The following is an 11,712-nucleotide window of genomic DNA, read 5'->3' on the forward strand; positions in this document are numbered from 1 at the left end:
AGACCCTCAGACATTTTTACATTCCCCTCACTCACAGAAGAGCCTCTTCTTCTCCCTCCCCTGATTTCCAATGTGAATAGGATGGCTAGTCCAACCAGCTCTGTTGACCCAGTGGCCTGATCCAATCATCTAACAGACTGGAAACCTTCCTCCTCCCCCCTCCCCCCCTTTACTCTGCCTCAAAGGAGCAATGAGGAGGCCTGGGTGGAGCCTCCAATTTAAGTTATTTTCGAGTTTGCATGCCTCTTCTCTCAGTAAAGAAGGGGCTGAGCTGGAGTGAAGGTGCAAGATTCTAACACAGGAATAGTAACACCTGCTCTCGCACCAGCAGTTGTCTATCCCTCTCATTCAACAGCTAAAATGGTCGAGGCATTCTGTGCTACCTGGAAGCTGATTGACAGCCAGAACTTTGATGAGTACATGAAGGCACTGGGTATGTATATAGGTAACTGCTTAACTGCTTAAACCAGGTCATCCTAGGTAATCTATTCATGCAGTTTGTGAATGTTTCTTCTTTAGCACAGTTATAGAGTGTGGGATTTTGCAGCGTGCTAACCCATTACAGTGATGTAAGTCTTGTGATACTGACCAAAAAATGATTTTAATATTTTAAATAAGCATGCATTGCCACAGGGAAGATGAACTATGTTCTGTAATTTAGATCAGTATGAATTTATCCACAAATGCTTGAATTTAAGTACTGGTAAATGCTGTTTGCAAGTCTAAATATGCTTGTGAAGAAGTAAGTCTGAATGAACTAAGGCTGAGATTCTAAGCATTATGGTTGGAAGTGCACTTATATTTATTAAATCAAGTGGATTTGCTTCAAAGAAAATATAGTTAGGATTGGGGTGTAAATGTACATAGATATTGCTAGCATCATTTGAATGAATGTTACTCCCAAGTAAATATTTTCAGGAATCTTAGCCTAACAATATGATACCCAAGCACACTTATTAAAAAGTTCCATTGGAAATTTATGGACTAAAATGCTCATCGCAGTAAATATTTGAGCATAATAGAATTGGAAACAAAATTCTCTTTCAGTATAGCTGTTGTGGGAACTGTTTTGTGTGTGAATTAAAAAGCAGCTGAGGGACAATGAGGGTGCACTGGCTCAGCTTTGTAATAGACGGCCCATGCTTTGTGTCGCTTTATTTTTTGTGGAAAATAAATGACATCTGTTGCAGTAGCAAAGGCAAATATAAACCTGGTGCTGATTAGAGCAAAAATGTCATCTATGTGAGCAAAATGCAGCAGTCAGTAGACAAGGTAATGAATTGCATCACTGATGATTCTATATCCTCATTATTGCTTTTCAGTGAGCTAGCTCAAGCGAGTATTGGAAGAGGGGGAAATCTCCATGTGCATAGACAACTATGCAATGAGTTGCAAAGTAGATGACTGAACAGAAAAATAAAATTCATGAGATCTTCTTCTTTGCAGGTTGACTCTCATGTAAGTCCCATGTAACTGTACCTAGGATTGCAGACTTAACATTCACATCTTTATTACAATCACTTTATATTGATTCGGTGTAAGCTCTTGCAGAATTCTGATTTTGTGAGCAGTCTTGAACAGACCAATGGAATGGTGAGCTGTAAATACAATAAATAAGCAGAAGGAGATCTAAGTACTTCACTGGGATGGATTTAAGCCAAGGCTGGATGGCTGGATGCCATGAGGGCTGTAGTTGCATTCTGCACTGATTCTACATTGAGCAGGGAACCGGACTAGATGATTGTAAAATTTCTTTGTTTCTAGGGGAAACAAGATTTTTTGAATGGGGTGGCAAGACCTCCTCCACTTTAAACTTCAGAATCCAATATATAAAATAACCCAGTTTCATTATTTTCATTTTAAATTCTTTTAAAAAATCTTAGGAGTTGGCTTTGCTACTCGCCAAGTTGGGAATGTGACCAAACCAACTGTGATCATCTGCCAGGAAGGAGGCAAGGTGGTGATCAGAACCCAGAGTACCTTCAAGAACACAGAAATCAGCTTCAACCTGGGAGAAGAATTTGATGAAACTACCGCAGATGACAGGAACTGCAAAGTAAGTAAGAAACAACTTTTGCTGCAGCAGAGACTTTTTTTTTAAAAAAACTAATCTTTCAGAATTGACAGGAAGTAAAAGAATACAGGTAGGTAGCTGTGTTGGTCTGCCGTAGTCGGAAAAAATTAAATAAAATAAATTTTAAAAAATAAGAAGACAGATATTTTTTTGTCTGTAACTGATGGGAGCACTAAGTAAATTTTAAGCAGGGCTGTTTTTTCACCCAGAACTCAGTTCCAGCACTTCTCAGGTAGGCCCCATTGCCATTATAAGAGAACAAGAGAGGTGTTCTTGGTGGGTTCTGGCACCTCTTTGTCAAGAAAAATAGCACTGGTTTTAAGGAAGGCATGAAAAAATGATTGATTTGAACTTATTCAGCACATTGAAATAATGAGGTTATAGGGTTTTATTAAATTTTTGGGCCACCTAAGTTATGACACAAAGCACACCTATTTGGAAGACCTGTTCAAACGAATGAGATCTGGTTCTAAATAAATGCATTCAGTATATGGATGTGATCATATACTTGCCTTTCAACTTTTCCAAGGCCTCTGGGAGTGGCATCACCCCCTTAGCAGAGACCTCTGGGCATGGAAGGTAGGCATAGTGTATCTAAAGAACATTCATGACTCCATTATGCATCAGCCCATGACTATGTCTCAAATGATCCAGAATCTTCTGGATAATAATGGGTCCTTGTTCCAGAAATGCTTCTGTTCTGATCAGAAGCTGTGTTCTTGACTTGAGATCAAACTCCACGTTAGTATTTAGCAATCTGACTTTTAGAGTGAAGGATTTCAACTAAACATTGAATCCATTTACTGGATGATATTAATCATACCCAGAGAAGACCCACTGAAATTAATGAATTGAAATGTAAGCCCATTGATTTCAGTGAGCCTACACTGAGTATGACTTGGTTGGATGACATCTATTACCATTCACTGAAATGTGTGAATGGTCCCTACACCTGGTCAAATATGAATTCTGGTACAGCTTTATTTGAATCAACTACGCATATAAGAATCAAATTATTTTTTATATACAGTATGCATTTTATTACTGAGCTGTTTTTAACTGTATTGTTACCAAGTTCATTGATTTGAAGTAAATGCTTCAGACTAATAATTCAGAGATTTACACATGTGATTAATTTTTCCATTGATAATAAAGAGATTTTGAAAGTCCTTAACTGTGACTAGATGGGCTCAGAATTATTTGGATAAACTTAATGTGTGTTCTTTATACCCACAGTCAGTGGTGACAATGGATGGTGATAAGTTAGTTCATGTACAGAAATGGGATGGCAAAGAGACAAACTTCGTTAGAGAAATCAAAGATGGTAAAATGGTCATGGTAAGTAAATAAAGGTTTATTGAGGTTATATATGCTCATGTTGATAACACTATGAAGTATTATGTCTCAAACCTTCTGATAACTTCCCCCCTCTTCTGACCACTTATAAAGAACATGTTTAGCAGAAGTAACATCTGCAGTTCCAATGTTAATAATAAACTAAACATTTTAAAAAATAGTCAAGGTGTAGCCATCTTACTTCTGAGTAGACATGGTTAGGATTGTGCAGTAAGTCCTACTTAATGCACTGGGGTTTACTCCCAGCTTAGTAAGATTAGGATTGCAACCTCAGCTGGAAGTTAGTTGGGATACTGGCGGAAAATCCATGACTTTCTTCTTCGGACATCTAATGAGAATTCTCAACATATCATTGAAAGGTCTGTAAAGAGGCTTTCTCTTCTATTACTCTTCATTCCTTGGTTTCCCTTGAAATTGCATTTTGTTCCATATCTTCTTTCAAACCCTAATGGTTTTCAAAACCTGCAGTGGTACATTCTAATGTGAACATCTTTGCCCTTGGTAAAATGGTTCTTGACTTGAACCACATTGTGCAATATACTGATGAAATAAATCATAATGCAGTATACTGATAAGGTAATATACTATGCAGGAGGCCCCTCCTCCTTCCCTGTTTGCACAATTTTTGAACATACTGTAAGAGCTGGCTGGATCAGGCTGGCCCATCTAGTGCACTATCCTGCACTCACAGTGGCCAACCAGTTGCCTGTGGGAAGCCTGCAAGCAGGCTAATTTTTGCAACAATGGCTTGTTGAAGAATCACAGGATCCACATGGTGCTTTGTGTTATGTCCAAATGGTACATACTGGTCCTAATCACCCCATCTCTCCTTGAATTTGCAGACCCTCACCTTTGGTGATATTGTTGCTGTTCGTCAGTATGAAAAAGCATAGAAATGTCAATCTCTTGTTGGAGTTTGTATGAAGAACTATCTTCAGACTATCATCTTTGAAATGAGCAGTGCTGACATGGAAGGAAAACCAAGTGCTAGTTTGTTTTTTACCTGTATATCATCAAATTGGCAAACTCTTGCTCTGTAAATTGCCAGCAGTAAAACTTTGCAATAAATTTCTGAAATTCTTGCTTCTCTACTTAAGGATTCCAGTAATATTTGACACTTTATACAATTCAAACGAAACTGAAACCAAGAGAATTTTTGGGCTTCATACTAATGGTCCGGTTCAGTGAAAATAATTTTGGTGGGATAGCCCTTTTATTCAATAGTTGATCACAGGGAGGGACAAACTACATGTCACTCATCTCACTCCATCTGTCTTTAGAACATATACATATTCTCTTACATGAACATCTATATCTTTTCTGTTACCCATACACATGCCAGGTGTGGGATACCTTTGGCCCTCCAGATGTTGCAGGATTGCATCTCCCATTATCCCTGGCCTTTGGCCATACTTGATGGGGCTGATGGGAACTAGTTCAGCAACATCTGGTGGATCAAAGGCTCTCAATCCCTGTGGCATATGCTTGAATCCCACCTGCAAAATACTGGACACACACAATCCATATTATAAAAGAAAAGAGATTAAATTCCAGTTTCTATTGCCAATATCCCATCTTATCAAACTTCCCTATGGGATTTTATATGTAGTTATACATCCATATACACAGCGGCTACAGTGTTCTGGCCGATGCACATGGGGAACTTGCAGTCCTCTCCATGATTGTGGTTATTTCTAAAATGCTGCTGTGATTTTGACAGGTGAGCTCATCGTGCACCACTGCAAGAAGTAATTTGATGGTGTATGAATTTATTGTTCACAACTTCATGAGCTGCAACAATTCTCGACGTTTATAGGATTCCGAAGCTTGTAGCACACACTCTAAGTGGCAGAATTGTAAAATCCAAAGTGTACTCAAGATTGGGTAAATGCTTTATCATGGTTGTGTATATTTAGAGGTCCTTGTCTCTAAAGATCTAACAAGAATAAGAATGGTCCTCTCCAGCATTCTTGACAGGCACCCAAGAGCTGTAGTTATTTCTGCTTAGCTAAGGGAAGCTAAAAGAGGAAGCCACAAAACATACAAGAAAGGCACCATATCGATCAATTCATAGTTGTAAGGCATGAGAAGAAGCCAAGTTATGTAGTGCAGCATTTAAATGTGTGGTGCGTGGGGAACACAGTTGAATATCCCTTGAGATGGTAAGTTCAGGGGAGCACCTATGCTCTCCAGATGTTGCAGGACTACAGCTCCCATCATTCCTCACCATTGGCCATGCTGCTGGGGTTGATAGGAGTCAGAGTCCAACAACATCTGCAAGTCCACAGGCTCCACACATTGGTTTAATTGATGGTTCCCTCTACACATTATTAAAAGGTTGGTGTCTGGGGAACACATATTACTTCTGTCAGTACTACAAGGATGCTTTGGGGGAACATTTTTGATTGGATGGGAAGTTACATTCATAAAGCCAATGCTGAGAAGAAATGACCACCCAGTCTAAACAACTCTCTTTGGTATTGGTTCCATCCAGACAGAATCATAAACAGCTTTGGAGACAACTGGACTGAATCTGCCGTGGTGGGGAGTGATGAAAGTGTTGAAGTTGAACCTTTTCTTTGTCTTAGAGTTTTAAAATACTCCAGCATTCATCCAAGAATCTTCTGTGCATGGGTGCTGAGCTTGCACTTGAACTGGTTTGGGTCCTTATTCATTAACACATAAATTTAAATATATTTATTTATCCAATTTAACAAGCCAAAGTTTATTTATCCAATTTAACAAGCCAAAGATACTACACTGAGTGTAGTGCCCATTTTATATTTTCTTTGCCACCAATTTGAAATATGTGCAGACTATTTCTTATTACAGCAGCACATGAGAACTCATTCCATCCTTTTATTTCACCATATACTTGAACTCAGAGCCATCCTATAAAGCAAAAACTGTTGTGTCTGTAATGAGGCATGCATACGTAACCAGCTGAAATAACAATTGCATGGTTTTCATATTTTTAAAACTTGTTACAGGCCATTAGTTCTATAGCTGGATTACAGCGTTCCCTTATCATCAATGAGGAAGGAAAAGGTCCTTTATTATTTTACTTAACACAAGAAACGTTAGCACCCCATGGGATGCAACAGGAAGTAAAAAGCTCACATTTAAATCAGATAAGTGGTAGCATTGCTTTCAATTACAGTGGTGAACATAATCATCTTTCACAAGGCTGACCAGAGATATAGCAACATTTGACACTATTTCTCCCAAAGAACGCTGTAAGTGTTGAACGCATATCTCTCCAATGAAATCATTGTTGCCTACAGCTGCCTTTACAAACACTAGTTTTTCCCCACTGCTGTCATCAATATCGCTGGAAGAGCAACCAGTACCACTTTCCTCACTCTTTGTTATAGCAGTGGCTTTCTTACATGTGCACAGTATGAGCGTATGAATGAGAGGCTACCTTACATTGCTTGCTACAAGCTTTGTCCTCAGTTCTGTAACAAAGTTACAGAACATGCATTTGGCAGGCAGGCCCACCTATGAGACAAGCTGAGGTGACTGCCTCAGACAGCAGGATCCACAGGGACCCCAGATCCCAATGTAGAACTTTATTCCCCCTCTTTCACCCCTTCTTTCCTGGTGAGGAGGGAGGCGCCATTTGGTGGTTTGCCTCAGGTGCCAAAATGTCTTGGGCCAACCCTAACATTTGGACAAAAGTCTTGAAGGTGAACAGGTGGGAGAGACCTTTTTAGCCAAAGGGCTGCATTCCCTCATGGGTAACCTTCCAGGAACTGCATGCCAGAGGCGGACAGGGCCAGAGGCAAAAGTTAGTGGGTTAACAGATATGACTCTTAATTGTGTACAGTAGGAGTCAGAGGTTTCTACACACCGAGGCACACACATACACACACGCATGCACGTGCGTGCACACACACACACACCACATCCTCCATCTAGGCAAACAAGGGGTGTTATCACAGTTTCAGGCCACATTCCATCCATGCAAAAGCACTCAATGAGATTCAGAGCAGGGCTATTGGAGACCATTGCCATGGGATGTGTGGCTGGGGAGGAGTCCTAAAGGCCATGTAGAGGCTTGGAGGGCCAAATCTGGATCTCAGATCTGAGGTTCCCCACGTCTACCACAATGGAACATAAGGGGCAGTGTCAGATTTATATATAGGCTAAGTAGGCTGAAGCCTAGGGCCTCTAAATCTAGGGGGCCTCGCCAGCCAGCCCGCTCCCCAGCGTGCAGTCTCCCCTCTCCCAAAATTGTAAACCCAAGACTTCATGCAAGGGCAGGGCAACTCAGGCCCAGCAACTATTAGACTCAGGGCTAGCCAGTGGGGCCCACTTTGAAGCACAGCCAAAGTCTGCAAAATCTTATAGATATAAATAAAATCCATCTAGATTGCCCTGGTGCAGAGGCCTGTGCGTTCCAATTTGGCCCAATTGCTCCAATTGCCTGATGAGACTGTGCAGGGGTTGGACTAACAAGCCCTGCTCCTTCTAGGTCCCTGGTGTCACTATTCAGAGTACAGACTCAAGGACTTGTTATGGAAATAAAGGGGGGCACTAACTGGAAATCAGTTTTGTCACCTCTTCCCCCCAAACCCCAAGACAATGAGCCCAGCCACCTTTTATTCACAGTCACATAAGCACTACACTACAGCATGGCCATAAACTTGTATGTTCAACCGCTGAAATATACATCCAATATGTAGCAATGGAAATTTATGCTACTTCTTTATGAATGAACACTGTGTTTTATGAATGGACTCTGTATTTTGTGAATTACCTAAGAGCCACCAATAGGGAGCTCTAGAATCTGACAGCTAACCTATTGGGTACTACCAAACAGCGACCCCTATTGCTGAAAGCAGGTAACCAGCAGGGAATGCTTCAGCTCAGCCTTTGCACCATTGACTGAACACCCCCTGCTGTGCAGATAATGGAGAAAGCTCATAAATTGTATCCCTTCTGGCATCCTGACCAACTCTATTATGCTGGTGTAAACGCTGGTGCACCAGAAGCACAGAATAGTAGCAAATAAAATCCGCTCATACCTCAGCAACTGATAAGACTTGTCAACCAGTTCTTCCAAAGTCTTCCTAAATTATAAAGCTCCAAAATACAGGCCAAAAGAGAGCAGGTCTGGGAAGAGCAAGGCATACAATGGGCACCACCAGTGAAAAGACCCTGCTCCGTGTAACTCCTGCCCTGTCATTTGCCCTCTTCTTGCCCACTTGCCCTGCTTCTTGCCATGGAATGCTCTCTATTGGAGTCTCCAGGTCCAGTACAAAGACCATAAGAAGGGAGAGCAAAGACCTTGAAGTTCCAAACAACTGTTAATCAAGCAAGCAAGCAAGCAAGCACGCACACAGGGCACCTCTGTCACAGTCAGGATGCCTATGTCCTGGCCAGGCTTGCACCCAATCCTGTTTTTGTTTTATCTTGTTTGTTCTCAGTAACCAAAAACATATTATCAACATATACAAGGAGAAAAGTTGTTTTCCTTCATTTGCAAGGAATCGTACAAAACAAAGTGGCACTAATAAAGAAAAGTTTCAAGGTGGCAACAGAAAGCAAACTAAAAATGTGTTTGCAGTTTATCAAAACTATCCAGCAATATCAAGTTCGGCAACTTCCATGCACATGACATGTGATGCTAATTATTTCCCCCAAGAGTTAAATGAAAACTAATCAGAGGCAGCTACAGGAGAGCTATGGGATTCAGGTGAGGGTCAGATACCTTGTCAATCCCAGCCGGTATATAAGAGGACGATCTGGCCTGCCCAACTCTTGTGCTTGCCTTGCTCTTGGGTTGGGGCAACTGGCTAAAATGTTTTAAATGGTTTTAATTTTGTTTTTGTTTTTGTTGGGTTGGGATTGGAGTTATTTTAATTTGGGTATAACTGTGAACTGATGATGATGATGTTTATTATTATTATTTTGATTTATTGGTTTATTTGTTGTCTGTATAAGACATTGTTTTTTAATGTTTGATATTTTATTATGTTTTTATATTTGCTGTAAGCCACCCAGAGAGGTTGGGGAAGTCCAGCCAGATGGGTGGGATATTATTATTATGCTGTGATGCAGGGGGTGTGATAGGACAAGGGTCTGGTGAGCATTGTGACCAGCACAGTGCAATGGGTAAGCTTTGGAGATGCATCTGGGGACACCTGAGAGTGTGTCTGCTTTTTTAATATACATTTTATTTATTTATTTTGGGGTTGTGTATTTTCACCTCCCCTGCAGGGCTGAGCAGCTCTAGGATATAGCAGCTGTCCACTTACATAGCTATAGTGTACTTCTACAATCCAGTATAATTGGTGCTCACTAAGGTTGCTCTTAATTATAAGTAGAAATCACTCAATCAATGGTTAAAAATATGGACCAAGAGATAATAGAAAGAATTCAGCAACAAACAGATATAGAAGTGGTTAAGAAAGTTAAATATCTTGGGATTATATTAACTCCCAAGTGTATTGATCTTTTTCGAAATAATTATGTACCAGTTTGGAACAAAATTAGGAAGGACCTGGAAGTGTGGGGAAGAATGAAGTCATTTTGGGGAAGAATTGCAATGGTAAAAATGAATGTGCTACCAAAAATGTTGTTTTTATTTCAATCAATACCAATAATTAAAGGTGTTACAATATTTAAAGAATGGCAAAGAGCATTATCAAGATATGTCTGGCAGGGCAAGAAGCCTAGAATAAAATTTAAGATTTTAACGGATGCAAAAGATAGAGGAGGCTTTGCCCTGCCAGACCTAAAGTTATATTTTGAGGCTGCATGTCTTTGCTGGGTGAAAGAATGGATAAAGTTGGAAAATTCAGAACTTTTGGATTTAGAAGGATATGATAATAGATTTGGTTGGCACGCATATTTATGGTATGAGAAAAAAAAGAGTGCATAAAGGTTTTGAAAATCACATTTTCCGAGGTCCACTGATTGAAGTATGGAATAGGTACAAAAATTTATTAGAGTTTAAAACTCCATTCTGGCTGTCGCCATTGGAGGTAATGAGTTTTAAGAAGATCAATATGACGGGGAGTTGGATTACATATGAGAATTTAATTATAAAAGAAGGAAATAAATGGAAATTGAAGCCATATGATGAAGTTAAAGAATATGTGTTTGATTGGTTACACTACTTCCAACTGAATGCGATGTTTAAAAAAGAGGTTTTCAAGATGAAAAATCTAGATTTCAAAAAGAAATTGTGAATAATGATGTTAATTTTTTATCAAAAATGTATAAATTACATCTTGAGTGGCATACTAAGGATGAAGAGGTTAAAGTTGCAATGATTCAGTGGGCCAAAGACTTTGGTTATAATATTCAGTTTGATGATTGGATAAGATTGTGGAAAGAAGGAATGAAATTTACTGCATGTACTACAATAAAAGAAAATGTTATGAAAATGTTATATAGATGGTATGTTACACCAGTAAAACTTGGAAAGATGTATAAAGTGAGTAATAAATGTTGGAAATGTCAGGAGAAAGAAGGAACATTCTATCATATGTGGTGGGAATGTAAAAAAATGAAAGGTTTCTGGGAAATGATTTATAATGAATTGAAAAAAATGTTGAAATATACCTTTGTTAAAAAACCAGAAACTTTTCTGTTAGGAATACTAAGAAATGACATTAAAAAGAAGGATGAGAAGTTGTTTTTATATGCAGTAACAGCGGCAAGAATTTTGGTGGCACAAAAATGGAAACAGGAAGAAATCCCGACAAAAGAATGGAGAATGAAGTTGATGGAATACGCAGAATTAGACAAGCTAACGGGGAGAATTCGGAACCGGCGAGACCAGAGATTTACCGAGGACTGGAATAAATTTACAGAGTATATTAAGAATATATGTGAAGGTCAATTAACATTTGTAGGTTTTCAAGAAGCTCTGTGATAATAATGGAAAGAAATATTGTTTTATAATAATTGTTAAGATTAATTTGGTTAAAAAACAACAATACAGATGCAAGAAATGTGAATAACTGTGAAAACATGAAAATTTCCAGATAGACTGAAGAAAGTCTGAAAGTGGAAAGATTAGAATTGGATGTATAATTCAAATGGAATGTGTGGTTTTTTTTATTGTTAAATTTGAAAATTTTATAAATTAAATTTTTTAAAAAAAGAAATCACTCAATCCTACTGGCATGCAACATGTCTTTCTTCATGTACTTAGTAATTAAAACTGAGTTATGACCCAGATGTTCAAGACCACACTTTTATTATACACTCTTTGAGGCTTTAGGGAAACCACAGTCTCTCTACTTCAGCCCCACAACTGTAATATA

The 11,712-nt window shown here is 39.1% G+C and overlaps 1 protein-coding gene across 1 annotated transcript; it reads left to right on the forward strand.

Moving 5' to 3' along the window:
• The first annotated feature begins 227 nt into the window (after positions 1-227).
• Positions 228-4,512, forward strand: FABP7 (fatty acid binding protein 7). The gene is made up of 4 exons (XM_083731540.1): positions 228-433; positions 1,884-2,056; positions 3,311-3,412; positions 4,273-4,512. Exons 1-4 carry the CDS (start codon positions 361-363, stop codon positions 4,321-4,323), a joined length of 399 nt encoding a protein of 132 aa, XP_083587666.1. The 5' UTR covers positions 228-360; the 3' UTR covers positions 4,324-4,512.
• The last annotated feature ends 7,200 nt before the right edge of the window (positions 4,513-11,712 follow it).

The sequence above is a fragment of the Podarcis gaigeae genome (genome assembly GCF_964106915.1).
Source record: "Podarcis gaigeae genome assembly, chromosome: 3".
Lineage (NCBI taxonomy): Eukaryota > Metazoa > Chordata > Lepidosauria > Squamata > Lacertidae > Podarcis > Podarcis gaigeae.